At 45.4% G+C, this 23,175-nt stretch overlaps 1 protein-coding gene across 2 annotated transcripts in view; it reads right to left on the reverse strand.

The window, feature by feature from the left end:
* Window positions 1–23,175, reverse strand: part of LOC309622105 (uncharacterized protein) — a 54,229-nt gene that overhangs the window by 17,044 nt on the left and 14,010 nt on the right. Inside the window, exons 5-9 of one of the 2 annotated variants that reach the window (XM_082409275.1) lie at window positions 13,554–21,908; window positions 5,354–5,734; window positions 4,906–5,287; window positions 3,836–4,055; window positions 1,948–2,527 (exon numbers count right to left, since the gene is read on the reverse strand). In XM_082409275.1, coding sequence (XP_082265401.1) covers window positions 2,515–2,527; window positions 3,836–4,055; window positions 4,906–5,287; window positions 5,354–5,590 — 852 coding nt within the window. In that variant the 5' untranslated portion in view covers window positions 5,591–5,734; window positions 13,554–21,908 and the 3' untranslated portion in view covers window positions 1,948–2,514. The remainder of the gene's footprint in view (window positions 1–1,947; window positions 2,528–3,835; window positions 4,056–4,905; window positions 5,288–5,353; window positions 5,735–13,553; window positions 21,909–23,175) is intronic. The other variant, XM_082409276.1, reaches the window with a different exon arrangement.

Genomic DNA, 23,175 nt, shown 5'->3' on the forward strand with positions numbered 1-23,175 from the left:
CTGGCGGCCCAGTGCTTAAGACTCTGCGCTCCCAATGCAGGGGGCACGGGTTCGAACCCTGGTCGGGGATCTGATATCCTGCATGCCACACGACGTGGCCAAAAAATAATTATAAATAAATAAATAAATAAATAAATAAATAAATAAAGTGAACCTCCGAAAATTCTTAAGCCCAGGTAAAGGCCTTTAATATTAACTATAGTTAATACATTAACTGTATTAACACAGAAATACACACATACACACCCTGCTGGCATGGCATGAACCATACAGAAGCAAACCAATTTGAGGCCTTTCGAGGGACCCTACATGGATAAATTTCTACTTGGACTGTTCCTTCATTAAACAATGGTGACAAAAGGCCTTGTGCCGCTTTCTGTTGTTGTTCTAGCCATAAGGAATACCCTGTGTTACTACAGGATAATGCATTTTTAAATGTCAACCCCAGTGACAGGGGAAAGGGTTGCGGATACCTTACACTAACTTCACTTTAACAGACCTTTATCAAGCATCTACGAAGAAGGAAACACAGTGCTTTAGGAGAGAGAAATAAATAAAAGCCTTTAAGTTCCAAACAATTCAGAAGCTCACACGTTAGGCAGCTGGGGAGATACACACGTAAATAAATAATGTTAATCTACCCTAGGATACGTGAGGCACTAGCATAGAAAATAGAAGAAGGTATTGATGCTAACTAGCAAGCTCTCAAGCAGCCTTAACTAAAGATAGAAATAAGGCCTTCTACCCTCAGACCCCTGGTTCTCCCCTTCTATGGTCCTCTGCTCTGCTCAAGTACCACTTCACCTTTTTCCCTTAAAGAAGTTCCAGATATTAGGCCCATTTCCTCCTTTAATTTTCTTTAAATTAGGACATATTTCAGACCTCGACAAAGGTACAGAGAATGCTACACCCATGCAACCATCAGCCGTCTTAAGAAACGTAAGCTTACAAATGAAATTGAAACCCAGTGTACCTCTCCCCAATTGAATTCTCCCTCTCTTTCCATACATTTAACCACCGTCTTAAATAAGTTTATTGTTCTCATACACACCTTTCTGCATACTACATATGTATGCATTACTCCTATGTATGCCTTTTACTACAAATACATGTATCTATAATCAATCTAATAACTTTTGCATGTCTTTAAACTTCATACGTGCATGGTATCATAATGCTTTTATCCTTTTGGAACTAGGTTTCTCCTTCATCTTTTTCTCCCTTCCACTACTGAATCCTTGCCCCTTGTTATAAGCTGAACTGTGTCCCCGCAAAAGATATGTTGAAGTCTTGACCCGCGGAACCTGTAAATGTGACCTTATTTGGAAATCGGGTATTTGCAGGTGTAATAAAGATCAGATGAGGTCACACTGGATTAAGGCGGGCCCTTAATCCAGTATGACTGGCGTCCTCATAAGAAGAGAAAGAACACAGAAACAGAGACACAGGGGAAAACACTATGTAAAGATGAAGAAAGAAATTGGAATCATGCGTTTACAAGCCGAGTGATGCCAAGGATTGACAGCAGCCACCAGAAGCTAGGAGAGAGGCATGGAACAGATTCTCCCTCCGAGCCTCCAGAAGGAACCAACCCTGCCGACACTTTGACCTCAGACTTCTGGCCTCCAGAACTGTCAGAGAATAAGTTTCGGTTGTTTTAAGCCACCTGCTTTGTGGTAATTTGTTACGGTAACCCTAGGAAAGTAACACATCCCTCCGGGAGCTCTCTGTGTCTCAGGCCCCTGAGAATTCTAGTGTCTTCCTCAGTCCAGATCTTACCATCCTGTTCAGTTTACCTGCAACAGTACCAAGTCAGTGAATTAAGGCTGGTCCTACCGTAGGTGTACTTAAACGTTTCCCCCATTGCTCTAAAGCAGTGGTTCTCAAACTTTAGTGTGCTTCAGTAGCACTTGGAGGACTTGTAAAACCCGATGGCTAGCAGCCTACCTTCAGAATATCCAATTCAGTAGGTCTGGAGCAGGGTCTGAGAATTTGCATTTCAAACAAGTTCCCAGCTGCTGCTGCTGCTGCTCCATGGCAGGCCAATAGCGCCATCTGGTCTCCAGGCAAGCTAGGTCGTCCGTCAGGTCCTTTCAATAACACGTACTAGAGGCTGGGCCACCATCTCTCTCGTCACACAACTTGTTTATAATCTAATATTTTAATTTATTTGAGGCTGCAATAAAAGGATTTGAAACAGGCTTACCAAATAGTTGAAAGAAATCCCTTTCAATGACAGTAAGGTGGGCCGAAAGAAATAGAACAAAGATACGTTGGAGTCAGTGTTATTTAGGTTAAAAAAAAAATCTGCAGCTTATTCATGTCAAACAAGCTTTTATTTTCAATGTGAACAATACTATCAAATTTATCTGTAAAAGGTCAGAATAAAGTCAGATGTCACTTAATATCATTTTGGGATGCTGAACTTTGGAACAAAATTTGCATTGTGGGCTAATGAAAACTAGAATATCCGTGAAGAACAAATTCATCTCTTCTTTCGCCGTCCACTTCTTTTTATGCCTTCCAACTGTAGGATGGGATAAGAGTCAATTAACAATTGTACACCAATAACATGCAGCAGGGACTTTCTAAATATGAGTCAATACTATGTACATCTGTTGGCTCTCCAAGGAGAGAACAAGATGTTTTCTTCTTGTAACCCAGAGCCTTGGTTGTCAGGGTGCACATCATTTCATCACACCAACCTCATCTCTCTCTTGCCCACCACTATAAATGCTAGATTTTTTTCTTGAGAGGCCACTCTGCCATTTAAATGTCTTTCCACCTTAAGAGCCTATGCTCCTTACACAAATCATAAATCCCTTATAATCCCAGACCTTCAGTTTCCGTATCTGTAAAATGAGAATGAGGCTGTTATCAAACATCCACAGGTGTGAACATTAAGAAAGGGAGAAAGAAAGAGCGTGATACTGAGAGAGAGAGAGAGATGAGACAGAGAAAGGAAAAGATGAATGGGTAGAGGAAGGAGAAACTAAGATTGAATTACCGACTCAGGGATAGCCAATAATCTTACTATGGCTAATTTTCTCTTCTTTTGAATAAAAAATCTAAATTGAACTAATATTTGTGAACTACTCATGAAATGCAGTCTTATGTGAAATCCTTAACGTTTTACTACTTTGTAAGGAGTCACCTTCTCAAAGGCATTGTTATTCCAAGAGACTCCATTTCTGTGGCCAGGGGATGAAGGTACCGCTAGTGCACAGCTTACTCGCTTTAGCTGCTTCTTCTGGTGACCATTCTCTAAAAATATAGGTCTCTATATTTTAGACCTCTAAAAACATATAGGTCTCTATTTCCAGGTCTGATAAATTTCCCATCTGTAGTAGTCTTAAAGCTACAGGACAAAGGACTTGCGGCTGCAAATGAAATACTTTTCAGAACACACTTCCTTCTATATCATCTAGAATACAAGTCCATTAGTAACATTAAACTGTTTTTCCAAAACTAAATTTCAACAATTTTTTCTTATTTACTTTACAAAAAAAATTTAAAACACGATAGATAGCTAGTGGGAAGCAGCTGCATAGCACAGGGAGATCAGCTTGGAGCTCTGTGACCACCTAGAGGGGTGGGATAGGGAGGATGGGAGGGAGACGCAAGAGGGAGGAGATATGGGGATATAGGTATACGTATAGCTGATTGACTTTGTTATAAAGCAGAAACTAACACACCACTGTAAAGCAATTATACTCCAATAAAGATGTTAAAAAAATAAACCAAAAATAAATTAAGTATGTAAACAAAACAAAACAAAACATAAAGCTGTTAGTAACAGGTATATGTCAGGAATGGTTGCACTATACAATAATACCTGTATTCTCCAGAGCTGCCCTCTGCTGAGACCGTACCCACTTTGGGTCCTTCTTCTGCTTTTTCCTTTCCATCCTCTTTCTCTTCCTCAGCATTTTCATACTGATGTGCACTCTCTTCTTTAGTGTCGAATGATACGGACTTTGGCATCACAAGGTGGTGGGAAACATTTCCCGATTTAAAATCAGCAGCAGAATCTAGTTCTCTGCCCTCAGGAGGTTCTGGAGAAGAGAAATATGTCAAAACATAAATAAATAAATAAATAAATAAATAAATAAATAAATAAATAAAAAGAAGAGCTGGCCATGTTCCTACTGGTTGATACAACACTTCCATGGGCCTCACAGTTCTGCTGCTTGACAGTTTTCACAACATTTTTCCCCTCCTTCCAGTAGATCTCACACACTGTGCTGCTGATTATTTCTGGCCCTTTGGAGAAGGGATCGAAATCATTTGATTCTCAGAGCATTTTTGTATGTTTCTGCCAGAACGTCACTGGAAAATGTTCACCCGATTTAAAGACAAGTTCTACCGCGAAGCTCACTGATTCCTCAACCACTGAAAAGTGCCCCTGTGACCTTTCATCATTTTCTCAGGTCATCCTACTGAGAATCTTTACATTTTTAGAAGCCCGTCAACCAAAAGTGAGGCATGCCATTTGTTCGCCCCTAGGTTGGTAGAGAGCAGCATACTTTTTCTCAAGATCATAAAGGTCTTTAGAGAATTGGGCTTCTACTTGTGCATATCGTGCCTGAAGGTTTTTGAGAGCTTTGACCCGCTGCTTAACCGCCAGAGGCCAGCGCTGAGCGCGGCCTGCCTTTCAGGCCGATGCCCCAGCAGGGGCTGCAAGGGCCTGGGGACTGGGCCGCCCCTCGCCAGCCTCGGCCCCGTCGTCAGGTCCACACGCCCCAGCCTCCCAGGACTCGGAGGCATCAGCCAGGACCTCGCCCGCCCAGAACTCGGCCGCCGCCGCCGGTTCCTCTGCCTTCTGGGATGCCGCCCCCTCTGCAGGTTCCTGCGGCTCCCAGGGCGGGGTGCCCTCTGCCTGGTACCCGCCCCGCCAGACCTCACCTGCCTCTCCCAGGTCTTCCTGCTCCTGAGGAGGCGCGGCATCCTCTGCAGGGTCCGAGAGCCGTCGGGAGCGGCGCCTGACCATCACGCGGCCGGCGTGGGGCCCGACCAGGACACGGTAGTTGTAGTGGCTGTGGTGCACACGGCAATGGACCGGATCCCGGAACAGGGACTGAAACTGCGCCATGGGGGGCCCGTGGCCCGCGACCACTCCCGCGCCCTCGTGCCCATTCTCGTCCTCCTCTTGTGTCTCTTCCTCCTCCTCGACCTCTTCCTCAGTTTCGTCTCCCTCTTCTGACTGGTACTCATCCTCCTCCTGGTCCTCGATCTCTAATTCAAAAATTTCCTCCTCCTCCTCCTCCTCCTCCTCCGTCTCCTCCTCCTCCTCCTCCTCCTCCACCTCCTCCTCCTCCTCCTCCTCCTCCTCCTCCTCCTCCTCCTCCTCAACCAGCTCTACATCCCAGTCTTCTTCCACTGCGGCCTGGGCGGCCTCCTGCCCACCATCCTCCCCGTGAAGGGCTCTGGAGAGCCCCAGGGAGGCCAGAAGGGCCGCGGCCCCCTCGGCTCCATCCATCCCTCCCGAAGGGGATGCGCGGACCCCGAGGGGACTGGGGTCGCCACCCGCCCCGCCACCAGCTCCGGCCTGGCCACCTGGGATCGGCCCTCGCTCCTCTGTGGCAGACATGGCAGGACGGACGCGCCACACACGGATCGGGCTGCAGTGAAGATCGCGGGGAAGATGGCGGCCGCCGGGCTGAGTATCGCTGAGGGAGGGGACGCTGTTGGCAGCGGGGCCTCCGGCACGGGGTGGGGGCTGCAGAGAAGCCGGCTGCACAGGGGACAAGAGTCTGCGAAGATGCCTCTGGGGGCCCCGCCACGGGAAGGGCAGACCGCCGGCCTGTGGAGCGCCCCACCGAGACTGCGCCGAGGCCGCTGCGCACAGGGCGGGAAAGAGCCTGACTGGCTGGCGACGGGAGGCGGACCTTGGAAGGGTCAACCAAGGGCCACTTCCTCCAGCGCCGGCTCTAAGCTCATTTGCCAGCAGCCAAGGATTGACAGCACCGCCGTCCAATGAGTGACCAAGGTCTTCAGCTTCCCTGGAAGCCTTAAAGGCCCAGCTCACCCTGAGCCTCCGTGAGCCCACAGGAATCCCTTCCTTTTCATTCCACCACTGCAAGAGCAAAGCTACAGTGTCCCTATAGGGCGGCGCCCTGGGGTATGGGAACCTGCATGTGTTCCCCAATTGCCACCCTGGGGCAGCTCACGCTGACTGAGACACACTTAGTTCAAAAACGAGAGAGAGAGAGAAGGTGTATAGATCAAATCTCAGCAACGCTTAAAACCTCCCACAAGAGAGAGCAAGAGAATTTGGAGGTTTTAATGCGGTTAAAGCTACTTAGAAAAGGACATACAAAGTCGATATGGATGCAGTGAGAATGGAGAGTGGAGAGAAAGCAGTAAAGACAGGAGCCGGACAGTGTTTCATCAGGGCTCCCCAATTCACTTCCAGCCGCCAAGAAGTGAAGACAGAGAGAGAGAGGGAAGAGAGAGACACAGAGACAGAGACAGAGACAGAGACAGAGAGAGATACTTCTTTTAAAGACTGGGCTGAAAAAAAAAAAAAAAAAAGACTGGGCTGAGCACCTGCTCTGCACTGGATTGTGTACATCCCCTGCCTCCCCAATTCATACGATGAAGCCCGTCCCCCACCCCACCCCGCCCCCAGGAGATGGTATTTGGAGACTGGGTCTTTGGTAGGTCATTCAGTTTCGGTAAGGTCAGGAGGCTGCGGTCCACACGTTGGGATCACTGCCCTTACAGGAAGAGACCATAGATGGTGCTCTCCGCCCACCACCCCAACGTGAAGCCACAGGAAGAAGGCGGCTATCTTCAAGCCAAAACGAGGGCCCTCACCAAGAACTCCACCATGCTGGCACCCTGACCTTGGGCTTCCTAGCCTCCAGAACTGTAGGAAATAAACCAATGTCTTGTTTAAGCCGCCCAGCCTATGGCATTTTATTAGGGCAGCCTGAGCAGACTAATACAGCATGGCACACGTTAACAGGACAGGCTTCCTAGAATGATTTCTCGGTCAACAGTCCGAGACTTTTTGTTGTACTCAGCCCCACTTAGCCGAGTGGTCAAGGGTAACGAATGCTTAAAACGAGGAAGAAATCGGCAACTATTTTATGCTAATCCCACTTACTATTGTCGCTGGGCACAGAAGCAAGAGTGGGTGTTAGCTGTAACTTCACGTTCAGGAGAACATAAGCTATGTCCCTTACTTCCAGTAAGCACACCGCCTTGGGATCCAGGACATCTAATTTGACAGACCCTAACGTTTCACGGATGGGAAGCACACATTCTGCACTGCGCTCCTGGGAAGGTTGGCGAGAAGAGCTGTTGTTGCCACCCTGAGTCAGTATGGACCCCTACCCCAAGTTGGGTTCAAAGGTCAATCAAGACTGGTGACACCACACACACACACACACACACACACACACACACACACACACACACACACACACACACACACTACCGAGACGCGATGCAAAGTGTATTCCTTACATGAGGAGGCTTCTGGGGGGAGAGCAGGGTAGCCTTTTCAAGCTGCTCCAAAAAAGACTTGAGAGAGTCAGGAAAGGAAGAAATTGCTTTGGGAGTTCTACTGTGATTAGTGGATGGGGCCAGCATGACAGTTCCCTTGTGCTGGCAGTAGCTAGTGTAGTTTGACGCCCACTCCTCCTCCCCTCCACCCTACAACCGCGCCAAAGGAGAGAGTGTGGGGCATTGGGGAAGAGGGAGGCTTGACGTTTAAAAGCCCTCAGCAGTCAAACATCAAAGGACGCAGTCAGACGCTATACTACAATTCACCTCTGGCGTGTGACTGGCGACTGAAACGTGCCATTTTCGTGTAATGGAATTTGAACTTGTGGAAGTAAGCCACTCTGGAACTCTGAGTCCTGCAGCCTAAGGCCGGGTAGGGAGGCAAAAGGTCCACTGAATGCCGTTCAAGAGCCCAGCGTTGTGTATCCTGAGAAGTAAAATGCATGCCTCGGTCACCATCAATAAGGCCCGGAACTCCAAAGCCAAGAAGGAGGGTCTTGGCAAAGCCCTGCATAGTGGCTTTAGTATATATAGAGACACGTGTGACCTGGATTTATAAGTTGGGAGTCTGTGGGCCAAGAGATTCCCAGGGCTCTTTACCCCAAAGGGGACAGGACAGTTTTACACAAGGAAACGTCGTTGCTGCCATGGGCCGGACCAGACAGCCAGACCGACGACAATGGCCTGATTGTCTATGAAAATGTGCAGACGGGGCTAACTGTTGGCCAGAGCATCCAGCGCTAAGGTGACTGCCTGAAGTTCACTCACTTGTGCTGTCTTTTCGTTGAACAGTTTTATCTATGGTTATTGTATTGATTACTGACAGGGAAAGACTTTTCCTGACCTTTTCCTATTTATTTTCCACATGTCAGCCTTTTTTTGTTCCTTCACCCCTCAATTACTGTATTTCGCTGTTATTAATTTCATTTTTCTAGTGTACAAAGTGATTCTTTATCACTCCTTTCTCTGTACCTTTTTTAGTTTTTTTATAGTGCTGGAGCTTTTTGTGGGGGCAGTGTCGGTGGTTACACTGGGAGTTACAATTAATATCTTAACTTTATAATAATCAAGTTTGTATTAATACGGAGATAGTTGCAATAGTATTCAAAAACTCTGCTTTTCCCCAGCTCTGCCACATTTCTTTATTTAATTATGGTGACACATGGCATGTTTGTATATTTGGTGCCCATTAACAGAGATTTATAGTTAATGCTTTATACATTTGTATTTTCAATCATATATGAGAACAAAAAGAGGAGATACAAACCAAAAGTACAGCAATACTGGCTTTTGCGTTTACCTGTGTAGTTACCTTGGCCTTTGTGGTTTATTTCTTCATATTGCTTCAGATAGGTGCCCAGCATTATTTCAATTCAGCCTGAAGGACTCCTTTTAGTACTTTCTGTAGGGCAAGCTTACTAGCTATGTACTCTCTCAGTTTTTGTTTGTCTTGGAATGTCTTTAACTCCCCTTCGTTTTCCCCACATATAGAATTCTTGGTTGAAAGGGTATTTTTGTTCATTTGTTCTACGCTTTTAATATGTCATTCCAATGCCAGCTGTCCTCTATGGTTTCTGTAGAGAAATGGGCACAAATCTTACTGAGGATTACTTGTAGGTGAGGAGTTGTTTCTATTGCTGTTTTCAAGGTTCACTCTTTGTCTTTGACTTTTGATAATTTGAGCATGGTGTGCCTAGGTGGGGATCTCTGATTTTATCCTGCTTGGAGTTTGTGGAACTTCTTGGGTGTGTAGAGTCATGTCTTTCCTCCGAGTTTGGAGGTTTTCAGGCATCATTTCTTCAATGATTTCCTGCCCCTTTCTCTCTCTCCTCTGCCTCTGCAAGTGTCATTATGTGTACATTGATAAGCTTGCTGATGCACATAAGTCTCATAGGCTTTGCTCATTATTCTTCATTCTTTGCTTTTCTGCTCCTCTTTTCCTTTCCAGAGACTGGATAGTTCAACTAACCTTTTAAAACTCGCTGATTCTTTTTCTCCTGGTCAAATTTGCTGTTGGACATCTTTTATTAATTTTTCATTTCACTTACTGTGCTTTGCAGCCGAAGAACTTTTATTTTGTCCCTATTTATAATATCTGTCTCTTTGTGATACATCTTTCTCATTGTTTCCTAGTTCTTTGATCATTGTTTCCTTTCGCTCATTGAGTTTATTGAAGACAGTTGACTTAAAATGTATTCTTCTAGTAACCCAAATCCTGTGCTTTACCTCTGACAGTTTAGAGTAATTAATTTTTTCCATGTGAACAGGACACACATTCCTCCCATCCCCTCCAACTTTATGGAAGTATAATTTACAAATAAAATTTCTATATTCACGGTGAACAGTGTGATGCTTGATGTATGTATACATTGTTAAATGATTACCACAGTGAAACTGATTAATACATCTATCACCTCACATAGCTAAAGGTTTTTGGGGGGTGGTGTGTGGGATAAAACTAAGATCTACTGTCTCAGCAAGTCTCCAGCATACCACACAACATCTTAAATTATATCAGCATGCTGTACATTAGATCCCTAGAATGTATTTATCTTATAACTGATCATTTGTACCCTTTGATGAACCACCCCCCAAATAACAAACCTAAACCTGGAGGCATCATGCTTCCTGATTTCATTATTTTACAAAGGTATAGTAATCAAAACAGCATGGTACTGGCATAAGAACAGATATAGACATAGACCAATGGAACAAAATATAGAGCCCAGAAATCAACCCACACATATATGCTCAACTATTTGACAAGAACACACAACGAGGACAGGAGAGTCTCTTCAATAAATGGTGCTGGGAAAACTGGATATCCACATGCAAAGATACTATATTGGACCCTTATCTTACACCATACCCCAAAATGAACTCCAAATGGATTAAAGACTTAAACGTAAGGCCTGAATCTGTAAAACTCCTAGAGGAAAACACAGGGGTAAGCTCCTTGACATAGGTTATGGCAATGATTTTTTTTTGAACTGACACCAAAACAAAGGCAACAAAAACAAAATAAACAAGTGGACTACATCAAACTAAAAAGCTTCTGCACAGCAAAGGAAACAATCGACAAAATGAAAAGGCAACTGACCTATGAAGCAGAAGAAAACATTTGCAAATCATGTTATCTGTTGAGGGGATAATATGCAAAATATATAAGGAATTCAATCAACTCAACATCAAAAAAAAAAACAAAAAAACAAACACAAAACCAACAAATAATTAATAAAAGGGTACACAGTCTGAATATACATTTTTCCAAAGAAGACATACAACTGGCCAATAGGTATAGGAAAATGTGTTCAACATCACTAACCCTGAGGGAAATGCAAATCAAACTGTAATTAAGACATCACACCTATTAGGATGGCTATTTTCAAAAGGACAAGAGATAGCAAGTGTTGGCAAGAGTGTGGTAAAAAGGGAACCCTCGTGCCCTGTTGGTGGGAAAGTAAAATGGTGCGGCCACTATGGACAACGGTATGGAGGTTCCTCAAAAGATTGAAAATAGAACTAGCAGATCAGCCAGCAATCCCACTCCTGAAAACAGATCCAAAGGAGGTGATTTCTGCTCTGCTCTCTTATGCTCATTGCAGCATTATTCACAATAGCCAAGGAATGGAGACAACCTAAGTGTTTTGGGCAGATGAAAGGATCAAGAACATATCATATATATATAAAAGACATATAAATGAATTCTTCTTAAGAATTCATCTGAGGGCTTCCCTGATGGCGCAGTGGTTAAGAATCCACCTGCCAACGCAGGGGACACGGGTTCGAGCCCTGGTCTGGGAAGATCCAGAACAACTAAGCCCGTGCGCCACAACTACTGAGCCCGTGCTCTAGAGCCCGTGAGCCACAACAAGTATCATATGATATCACTTACATGTGGAATCTAATACAAAATGATACAAATGAACTTATTGATATTTACAAAACAGAAACAGACTCACAGACATAGAAAACAAACTTATGTTTACCAAAGGGGAAAGGGGGTGGGGAAGGGATAAATTAGGAGTTTGTGATTAGCAGATATAAACTACTATATATAAAATATATAGGGCTTCCCTGGTGGCGCAGTGGTTGAGAATCTGCCTGCCAATGCAGGGGACACGGGTTCAAGCCCTGGTCTGGGAAGATCCCACGTGCCGCGGAGCAAGCCTGTGCGCCACAACTACTGAGCCTGAGTTCTAGAGCCCGCAAACCACAACTACTGAGCCCGTGGGCCACAACTACTGAAGCCCGCGCACCTAGAGCCCATGCCCCACAACAAGAGACGCCACCACGGTGAGAAGCCCGTGTACCTCAACGAAGAGGAGCCCCCATTCGCCGCAACTAGAGAAAGCCCGCGTGCAGCAACGAAGACCCAACACAGCCAAAAGTAAAAAAAAAAAAAAAATGTTATGGACTGAATTCTGTTCCCCCCAAATTGGTATGTTGAAGCCCTAACCCCCAATGTGACTATATTTGGAGATATGGCCTTCAAGGTTAAACGAGGTCATAAGCTTGGAGCTCTAATCCAATAGGGGGGGTATCCTTATAAGAAAAGGAACAGATGCCACAGAGCTCTCTGTCTCCCCACACTGAACAAAGAAAAGGCCATGTGAGGACACAGTGAGAAGACAGATGTCTGCCAAGGACAAAGGTCTTACCAGGTATAAATTCTTTTAGCAAATTCTAGATTTCCAACTGGATTAAATTGTGCACCTTTGTATCGATTTAATTGTTGCCTCCCTCTGTATTGAAGTTTTCTAATTTCATTCTCTCTGATTCTTTTTGCTTGCTCGTTTGTCACTGGATGTACTTTGTGTGTGTGTGTGTGAGGGGGTGTCCTCTCTAATCTGCTCATATTTATAGATTTCTTCCTTCAGACAGCATCAAATCAGTTTCATTAGGGTTAGGGGCCTCCCCTATGGCAATGGTTGCTTAATAAGTTTTAAGGACTCTGGCTTAAGTTGGGTTTAATTTCATCACCGTGTCACAAAAGTGCCATGGTTGCTCTTCCCTATCATTAGGATGATCAGGATTTTCACTGCAACACAGGCATAGGCAACAGAGTGGCACAGCAGAAGATTGCTGGGCCCCCAAGCCAGAGGTGGGTGGACTGAAAACATCTTCTGCTAGGGTGCTGCCACTTGCGCTGCATGGAATTATTATTATTTTGTCTTTTCTCTCTGTACAAATTCCCTCAGAATATTTTAGATTTCTAGCAGTGCAAATTTACAGCTGTGGGTTTTATCTCCATCTAATCATGAGTGGTCCAGACCTTCTGGGTGGTTATGGGGACAGGGTCGGAGGCCCAGTGACCCACCTCTTGGGCAGCCCAGGAGAGGAGGACATCGCAGGCCATGCAGGACACATGGGGGTTGCATTCTGGAACAGCGTGAACCAGAAGGGTCTGGGGGAAGCGGGCTTTGCAGTATCACGAGGGTGAGGTACCCCCTGGTTCCTAAGCAAGGATGTGATTGGCTTGCTTGAATCGTTCTGCTGGCTGACAAGGAAACACTATTCAGGGATAATAAGCAGGAATGCATCTGGTGCATTTAATAAGAAGCGTTGTTGCTAGAGGACCCTATCTGGCGGAGCAGAGTGGGGAGCGGAATCTGGGATTAGGCCGGTCGAGGCCCTCCCAGTTTTACCAGCCGTCAGCTCAGCACAGAATACTGCCTTTAGCCCTCACCGCACCATCACCCCCTCCCCGCGCACTCACACACAGGGGCCAGTATACCTGGCTGAGGAGAACTCAGTCCCTGGAGATGGAGGGGTGGACCCTGGGGCGGTAGTTCCCCGAACCCCGCCACTTCAGCGCTATTAGGCACCACAGCAACAGAGGGGCTGAAGCAAGGGGGCTCCATCGCAGCTGGTCGTCCCCATCCCCACCACCAACTCCTCTAGGGACTGGCCAGCAGGCAGCGCGCGTGGGCAGCGGTTCAAAAGCGCAGGCCCACATCGGCTCCAGCCGTCTCCTTCTAAGAGGTCGCCCACTCACCCACCGCCCTCCCAGCTCATGGCAGCCTGCCGACCCCGCTTACCAATCGAAGAAGTCCAGAACGACGTCAGGAACATCAGACGAGGAGAGGTTAGAAATCAAAGCGGAATTTCCAGCTGGGTTTCGGGTCGTCGCCCTCCAAGGGCCGGGTCCTGATGAGCAGCAGGAGCACAGCGGCCCGCCGCATGTCGGGACGCCAGAGCTCCGACCGTCGGAGAACCCTGGAGACCGCTGCGGACCGGGAGGAAGAGAGACGAGGTGGGGGGGGGGGGGAGCGGGATAACCAAGAGGAGCGGGGCGCGGACCTCGTGCTTCGGCCAAGAGCCACCTGTAAGGTGAGAACATCGAGGCCAAGGGGAGTGGGGAGGGTGGGGGTCGACCAGCGGCCCTGAGCCAGGGAGCGGCAAGAAGAGCAGCAGCCCAGCAGCTTCACTCCACGCAGCAACCGGACCACGCACCCAGCCGCTGCCCAGAGCGCGGGGTCTGAAGCACGTCCGGCTGCCGCTGGGCGGGCCCCAAGCCCGGCGCACAACTGGCTCCGCCCACCCCGACGGCAAGCGAGCTTAGCCAATCCGGCAGGCGCCGGGACCCATTGAACGAGATGCGCGGTCCCGCCTCCTACCGCAGCCTGTGCGCCGCCCAGCCCTCTGCTCCTTCTGGCGTCCGCAGTCATTCCTTGGTCAGCCCCAGCTCCAGCTCCCTGGCAGCTGGAGAGCTGGGCCTGGGGTCGGCGGCGTGGGGCACCCCGCCCTGCGCCTCCCCTCTGCAAAAACGCAAAATGTGCTTTTCACTTGAAACAGCGTATGCCCAAGAGTTTGCTTTTTGTGGTGAAAGGAGTAATTTGACCGCCCGGGCTGAATCTGCAGTTTGAAAGATCTGGACACCTCTGAGGAATCAGGACATAGTTGACTGGTGGTCATTCCCAGACCCTCGGGCCTCCAGTCAACCAGAGCGCCTGTCCTCTGGAAGGGATAGAGGAGGTTCAACCTGTGCATGTCGTGGCCCGGCTCTGGCCCGTCATCAGGACAGAAATTGGGCTCCAGGAGCCCCCCTCCCATAGCTAAGGGATGCACAGTTGAAGTGAGGGTTCTTGGCTGACAGCATTGAAGGGGAAAAGAAGGCAACGGTCAGTGTATCGGATCTTCAAGGCAGTGAGCCCCTGGAGAGCAGGCCACTGTAATGCTCCAGCATTCTGGCCCCAGCATGTGGGGGAAAAAAGCCTTACATTTTTGCTAGAGGCCTTCTCTTCTTTCCGCTACCCTGAACATTGCCACATAGAATAGAAATATCTCAGAGAAAGAGGAAATGCTTCCACTCATTCACTACCCTTCGTCCTTCCCATCTTGGTACCTTGATGAAGCAAGGTCAGAAAGAGGCTTCTTCAGAGCACATAAGCCAGATGGGCAATGAACAGATAAACCTCAGTCATATTCACCAGCGCTGGACCTCGTGAGGCATGCCATTTAAAAGTGTTGAAATCAAAATGGATTTCAGGTTCACTCTTGGTCAACTAGAATATTCAAACAAACATTCTCCCCCTTCCCCTTTCCTTCAGTATTTGGTGAGAAGAGCTGGGACTGCTTGTGCCCAGCATATTGCAAAGCTTTAGTTGCATGGAACTTCCTGGGGTGGCTGAGTGTTTTGTACAGCTAAAAACTGAACTCTTTACCCCACCTCGACCCCTTCTCAAGCACCCCACTTTTTCTTTTCAACCATTTTAGAATCACACGTTTTTTAAATGTTTCTCTTAATTTCCTTCCTTCTCTTCACCAGCAGAGCATCTTCACACCTTCGTTTCCCCTCTCCTTTCCCCCTCTTTTTCCTTCTATTGCAGTAAGTGCTTTCTTCTCACTTACGGGGCGGATCCACATAGAACTAAGCCACATACTTACGTGGGGGATCCCTCTATAACTAACCATCACAACAGCAGTGGGTCAGCTGAGCCCAGCCCTACTGCTCTTAATCCTGCACCCCTTGTCTCTGGTCACTCAGGCATCCTCGTAGAGACAATACTTGCTTGTCAAAAATGAAAAGGTCATTTCCGATCATTTTGTCCAAGCATCTGCAGTGTATATGGGCGGGGAGGGGTGGGGACACACTTTGGTTTATTCTTTACCCTAAACTACTCTACCTCTCACTTCTAAAATGAAAATATCCCAGTCTTGGACCGCAAGCGCCTAGCCATGCTGCTCTCTCATTCTTCTACTCTCTCTACACGTGTTCTTTTATCTCACTGAGCCCTCCTATTCCTTGGCCTCTCTGGTTTTTGCCCATCTGCACTCTCCCTCTTCTATCTCTCCCTCGTGTCACCATTGATTTGGTTTCGGGTTTCTTTTTTTTTTTTTTTCCTGGCCGTGCCGCGCAGCTTGCTGGGATCGTAGTTCCCAGAACAGGGATCGAACCCGGGCCACGGGCCACTGTCGAGTCCTAACCACTGGACCACCAGGGAATTCCCTGGGGTTTCTCCTCTTTTCCTTCTTTTCCTGATCACACTCAGGCATACTAAGTTGTCAATACATCTACCACCGCTTATTCTTCTACGCTTACAACACCTTCCGTATCTCCACATCCAGTTATCACCCATAGCCAATCAACTGTTGCCTTTCAGTTCTACACACTTCTTCATGTGCTTTCAATACCCCTACCTTAGTCTAGAACTTCAGCATCTCTCACATAAATCACTCCTATAATGAGCACTCCATTCTTCCTCCTCGCTGACCTTTCTTCACATTGCTTTCAGAGTGACATTTCTAAAACACAAATTACATCCCAGATTAGACCCCCATGATGGCTTCTTGTAGCCTTAATAATGAAGTCTCCACTCCTGTCTCTGGGGAAACGCAGATGGCCAATGGGCACATGCACACATGTTCAACATCACTAATCGTCGGGGAAATGCAAATCAAAACCACAATGAGACATCACCTCACAAAAGGACACACGTAACAAATTTTGGAGAGGACGTGGAGAAAAGGCAACCATCCTACACTGTTGGTGGGACTGTAAATTGGTGCAGCCACTGTGGAAAACAGTATGGATATTTCTCAGAAAACTAAAAATAGATCTACCATACGACCCAGCAATTCCACTCCTGAGCATATATCTGTAAAAAAGAAAAACACGAATTCAAAAAGATGCATGCACCCCAATGTTCATAGCATGGTCATTTATAATTGCCAGCGTATGGAAGCAATCTGTGTCCGTCAACAGATGAATGGACAAAGAAGATGTGATGTATATATACAAAGGAATACTAATCAGCCATAAAAAAAGAATTTTGCCATCGGCAGCAACATGGATGGACTTGCAGGGTATTATGTTAAGGGAAACAAGTGAGACAGAGAAAGACAAATACTCAGTAAATTTAAAAGATTTAATAACTGGCTGAATTAATGGACCTAGAAATGAATGTAGAACTGACTTAAGAAAGGGTAAGTGTTCAACAACACACATGCTGCAGAGAGCAGAGAAAGGGCACGGCTTATTTGAATACCACCTAATAAGTTGGTATTACTAGGTCTACAGAGCTAGTGGGCCCTTTTGTGTGCGTCTTAAATGCCAAGTTTATTGTGTATGCAGTAGAGTCATCAAAATTTTCTTACAGGAATTTGGCATGGCCAGAGTTGGGTTTTAGGAAGGTTAACTTAGCAAGTATATGAAGCATGTATCTGTGGGGAAAGACATGGAGGTAGGAGAAGGTTAGGAGACTAGGGCAAAGTTCAGGCAAGAAGTAATGAAGGTAATGATACTAAGAGTTGGCAAGAATGTGGAGCCAATAGAAATCTCATCCTCTGCTGTTGGGAGTATGAACTAGTACAACTGTTTTGAAAGATAATTGGTGTTACCAGTAAGGTTGAACTTGGGCAGACCCTACGACCCAGAAATTTCATGCCTAGGCCTATACTCTAGATCAGGGTTACTCAGCTGTTGACATTTTGGAAAGACAATTCTGGGTTGTAGAGGACTGTCCTGTGCATTGTAGGATGTTTAGCAGTATCCTTGGCCTCCACCCACTAGATGCCAGTAGCACACCCTCAGTTATGACAACCAAAATGTTTCCAGACGTTATCAAATGTCACCCTGGTTGGGGCGGAGGGGGCAGTGCGTAAAATTGCCCTCAACTGAGAAACTACAGAAACTCTTGCATGTGGGCATAGGGGGATATGAGTGAGAAAATTCGTCGCAAGATAATTTGCAAAAGCATAAAACTGGAAACAACCCACATGTCCATCAACAGGAAATAGACACCCTGTGGAATTTTCATACGATGGATAACTATACGGCAATGAAAACTGATTACTACAGTTGCACACATCAACATGGATAAATCTCACAAACACAAAATTGGGGGGGGGGGAGAAAGAGTAAGGCAAGTAATACATCTAGTATAATTACATTCACATAAAATCCAAAATGGACAAGAAATAACATTATTTAAAGGAACATTCCTCTGCCGTGAATGTATAAATAAGTGAATTATTAACAAAGTTCAGGATCGTGGTTACCTCAGGGAAGGAATGAGGGGATGACGCAGGAAGGGCACAGGTGGGCTTCCAAGGCATTAGCCGTGTTCTAGTTCTCAAGCTTGGTGGTGGGTACACAGGTTTTTATATTATTATGATATACCTTACATATATGCTGTATTATCTTCTGTATACATGAACCAGTTCATAATTTGTCAGGAAGTGATGCGGTCTAAAATAACGCAGGAAAATGGAGAGAAAGGCAGCAGAGTAAATAACTAATTGGATGAGACAGAGAGACAGAGAGAGAGAGAGAGGGAAGAGCCAACTTTTAGGTGCCTCTTAGAATCGTTTTAAACTCATTTTCTTCATAGATTTGGTGATGATATCAATTCCTTATCTGTAAACACACACAATTCATTGCTCAGACTTCTAAGAAATGTACATTTTATGCCTCAAAACAGATCCTACTATATGATGTGATTCACAGGACTTGATAATACCACATTTCCCAGAACACCATTGTCTGAGAATCCTGCCCTGTTAGACTTGTAAACGTGTACTCATTTGTATTCCTTGGAGTTATGAGCATCTGAAAATAGGTGGTTTAGAGTAAAAGTGATTCTTCATCATTAACTTTAGTGTCATTAGAATATCCCTAACTGGTACAGAAAACTGTTTCCAACTCCGGCACCCACCCTACCCCTCTGTTTTTCTCCCAATGGTCACCTCTCAGGTAGTGGAATAAAAGGAGATTTTTTCGATCAAATCCTTTCAGATGATGGAGCCATAAGCAAGGAAAATATCAGAACATCCTAACCTTTCCTGGACGAGGCAGAGAGGGACAAGACAGGTCTTTTCCTACAAGGAGCACAAAGTTTTCAAGGTTGAGGGACTCACTGAGAACATCTTTTATACGTGTGGACACAGAAAAACCCACAAACACCCAGAGAAACAGGAAATGCAGGATTCGTCCCTGACCTGATTTAAGGACCGTCTCTCAGAGACTCAGAGAAGCCTGATACGTTAGAGCTACAGCAGACCCTCAGAGCAGCAAGCCTGAGCTTCCTCCCTCAACATGAGAGGCTTCAGGTGCATACATGTGGGTAACGTAGCCCACGTGTCCTGTTCCCTGTATACACAGCCAGCACCTCGTAGATACCTCTCAGTCCTGAGAGTATAACACTGACAGTGCCACTCAGCTCTCAGAAGCACAGACTCAGTGAAGAGGAACACACATGCCTCTTGGGGCTTGGGACATGGGGCCACCTGGGGAGTAAATTCAGGGCCCTAGGGAACTGGAGCTCGGTAAGGGGCAGGGACACGGACTCCCAGCATGCACCAAAAAAGGCGTATCTCAAAAAGAGGTGTGCAGGCGTTTGTCGAAAGTGAACCTCCCGGGACTTCCCTGGCGGCCCAGTGCTTAAGACTCTGCGCTCCCAATGCAGGGGGCACGGGTTCGAACCCTGGTCGGGGATCTGATATCCTGCATGCCACACGACGTGGCCAAAAAATAATTATAAATAAATAAATAAATAAATAAATAAATAAATAAAGTGAACCTCCGAAAATTCTTAAGCCCAGGTAAAGGCCTTTAATATTAACTATAGTTAATACATTAACTGTATTAACACAGAAATACACACATACACACCCTGCTGGCATGGCATGAACCATACAGAAGCAAACCAATTTGAGGCCTTTCGAGGGACCCTACATGGATAAATTTCTACTTGGACTGTTCCTTCATTAAACAATGGTGACAAAAGGCCTTGTGCCACTTTCTGTTGTTGTTCTAGCCATAAGGAATACCCTGTGTTACTACAGGATAATGCATTTTTAAATGTCAACCCCAGTGACAGGGGAAAGGGTTGCGGATACCTTACACTAACTTCACTTTAACAGACCTTTATCAAGCATCTACGAAGAAGGAAACACAGTGCTTTAGGAGAGAGAAATAAATAAAAGCCTTTAAGTTCCAAACAATTCAGAAGCTCACACGTTAGGCAGCTGGGGAGATACACACGTAAATAAATAATGTTAATCTACCCTAGGATACGTGAGGCACTAGCATAGAAAATAGAAGAAGGTATTGATGCTAACTAGCAAGCTCTCAAGCAGCCTTAACTAAAGATAGAAATAAGGCCTTCTACCCTCAGACCCCTGGTTCTCCCCTTCTATGGTCCTCTGCTCTGCTCAAGTACCACTTCACCTTTTTCCCTTAAAGAAGTTCCAGATATTAGGCCCATTTCCTCCTTTAATTTTCTTTAAATTAGGACATATTTCAGACCTCGACAAAGGTACAGAGAATGCTACACCCATGCAACCATCAGCCGTCTTAAGAAACGTAAGCTTACAAATGAAATTGAAACCCAGTGTACCTCTCCCCAATTGAATTCTCCCTCTCTTTCCATACATTTAACCACCGTCTTAAATAAGTTTATTGTTCTCATACACACCTTTCTGCATACTACATATGTATGCATTACTCCTATGTATGCCTTTTACTACAAATACATGTATCTATAATCAATCTAATAACTTTTGCATGTCTTTAAACTTCATACGTGCATGGTATCATAATGCTTTTATCCTTTTGGAACTAGGTTTCTCCTTCATCTTTTTCTCCCTTCCACTACTGAATCCTTGCCCCTTGTTATAAGCTGAACTGTGTCCCCGCAAAAGATATGTTGAAGTCTTGACCCGCGGAACCTGTAAATGTGACCTTATTTGGAAATCGGGTATTTGCAGGTGTAATAAAGATCAGATGAGGTCACACTGGATTAGGGCGGGCCCTTAATCCAGTATGACTGGCGTCCTCATAAGAAGAGAAAGAACACAGAAACAGAGACACAGGGGAAAACACTATGTAAAGATGAAGAAAGAAATTGGAATCATGCGTTTACAAGCCGAGTGATGCCAAGGATTGACAGCAGCCACCAGAAGCTAGGAGAGAGGCATGGAACAGATTCTCCCTCCGAGCCTCCAGAAGGAACCAACCCTGCCGACACTTTGACCTCAGACTTCTGGCCTCCAGAACTGTCAGAGAATAAGTTTCGGTTGTTTTAAGCCACCTGCTTTGTGGTAATTTGTTACGGTAACCCTAGGAAAGTAACACATCCCTCCGGGAGCTCTCTGTGTCTCAGGCCCCTGAGAATTCTAGTGTCTTCCTCAGTCCAGATCTTACCATCCTGTTCAGTTTACCTGCAACAGTACCAAGTCAGTGAATTAAGGCTGGTCCTACCGTAGGTGTACTTAAACGTTTCCCCCATTGCTCTAAAGCAGTGGTTCTCAAACTTTAGTGTGCTTCAGTAGCACTTGGAGGACTTGTAAAACCCGATGGCTAGCAGCCTACCTTCAGAATATCCAATTCAGTAGGTCTGGAGCAGGGTCTGAGAATTTGCATTTCAAACAAGTTCCCAGCTGCTGCTGCTGCTGCTCCATGGCAGGCCAATAGCGCCATCTGGTCTCCAGGCAAGCTAGGTCGTCCGTCAGGTCCTTTCAATAACACGTACTAGAGGCTGGGCCACCATCTCTCTCGTCACACAACTTGTTTATAATCTAATATTTTAATTTATTTGAGGCTGCAATAAAAGGATTTGAAACAGGCTTACCAAATAGTTGAAAGAAATCCCTTTCAATGACAGTAAGGTGGGCCGAAAGAAATAGAACAAAGATACGTTGGAGTCAGTGTTATTTAGGTTAAAAAAAAAATCTGCAGCTTATTCATGTCAAACAAGCTTTTATTTTCAATGTGAACAATACTATCAAATTTATCTGTAAAAGGTCAGAATAAAGTCAGATGTCACTTAATATCATTTTGGGATGCTGAACTTTGGAACAAAATTTGCATTGTGGGCTAATGAAAACTAGAATATCCGTGAAGAACAAATTCATCTCTTCTTTCGCCGTCCACTTCTTTTTATGCCTTCCAACTGTAGGATGGGATAAGAGTCAATTAACAATTGTACACCAATAACATGCAGCAGGGACTTTCTAAATATGAGTCAATACTATGTACATCTGTTGGCTCTCCAAGGAGAGAACAAGATGTTTTCTTCTTGTAACCCAGAGCCTTGGTTGTCAGGGTGCACATCATTTCATCACACCAACCTCATCTCTCTCTTGCCCACCACTATAAATGCTAGATTTTTTTCTTGAGAGGCCACTCTGCCATTTAAATGTCTTTCCACCTTAAGAGCCTATGCTCCTTACACAAATCATAAATCCCTTATAATCCCAGACCTTCAGTTTCCGTATCTGTAAAATGAGAATGAGGCTGTTATCAAACATCCACAGTTGTGAACATTAAGAAAGGGAGAAAGAAAGAGCGTGATACTGAGAGAGAGAGAGAGATGAGACAGAGAAAGGAAAAGATGAATGGGTAGAGGAAGGAGAAACTAAGATTGAATTACCGACTCAGGGATAGCCAATAATCTTACTATGGCTAATTTTCTCTTCTTTTGAATAAAAAATCTAAATTGAACTAATATTTGTGAACTACTCATGAAATGCAGTCTTATGTGAAATCCTTAACGTTTTACTACTTTGTAAGGAGTCACCTTCTCAAAGGCATTGTTATTCCAAGAGACTCCATTTCTGTGGCCAGGGGATGAAGGTACCGCTAGTGCACAGCTTACTCGCTTTAGCTGCTTCTTCTGGTGACCATTCTCTAAAAATATAGGTCTCTATATTTTAGACCTCTAAAAACATATAGGTCTCTATTTCCAGGTCTGATAAATTTCCCATCTGTAGTAGTCTTAAAGCTACAGGACAAAGGACTTGCGGCTGCAAATGAAATACTTTTCAGAACACACTTCCTTCTATATCATCTAGAATACAAGTCCATTAGTAACATTAAACTGTTTTTCCAAAACTAAATTTCAACAATTTTTTCTTATTTACTTTACAAAAAAAATTTAAAACACGATAGATAGCTAGTGGGAAGCAGCTGCATAGCACAGGGAGATCAGCTTGGAGCTCTGTGACCACCTAGAGGGGTGGGATAGGGAGGATGGGAGGGAGACGCAAGAGGGAGGAGATATGGGGATATAGGTATACGTATAGCTGATTGACTTTGTTATAAAGCAGAAACTAACACACCACTGTAAAGCAATTATACTCCAATAAAGATGTTAAAAAAATAAACCAAAAATAAATTAAGTATGTAAACAAAACAAAACAAAACATAAAGCTGTTAGT

Source organism: Balaenoptera borealis, assembly GCF_965194805.1.
Source record: "Balaenoptera borealis genome assembly, contig: HAP1_SCAFFOLD_1544, whole genome shotgun sequence".
NCBI lineage: Eukaryota > Metazoa > Chordata > Mammalia > Artiodactyla > Balaenopteridae > Balaenoptera > Balaenoptera borealis.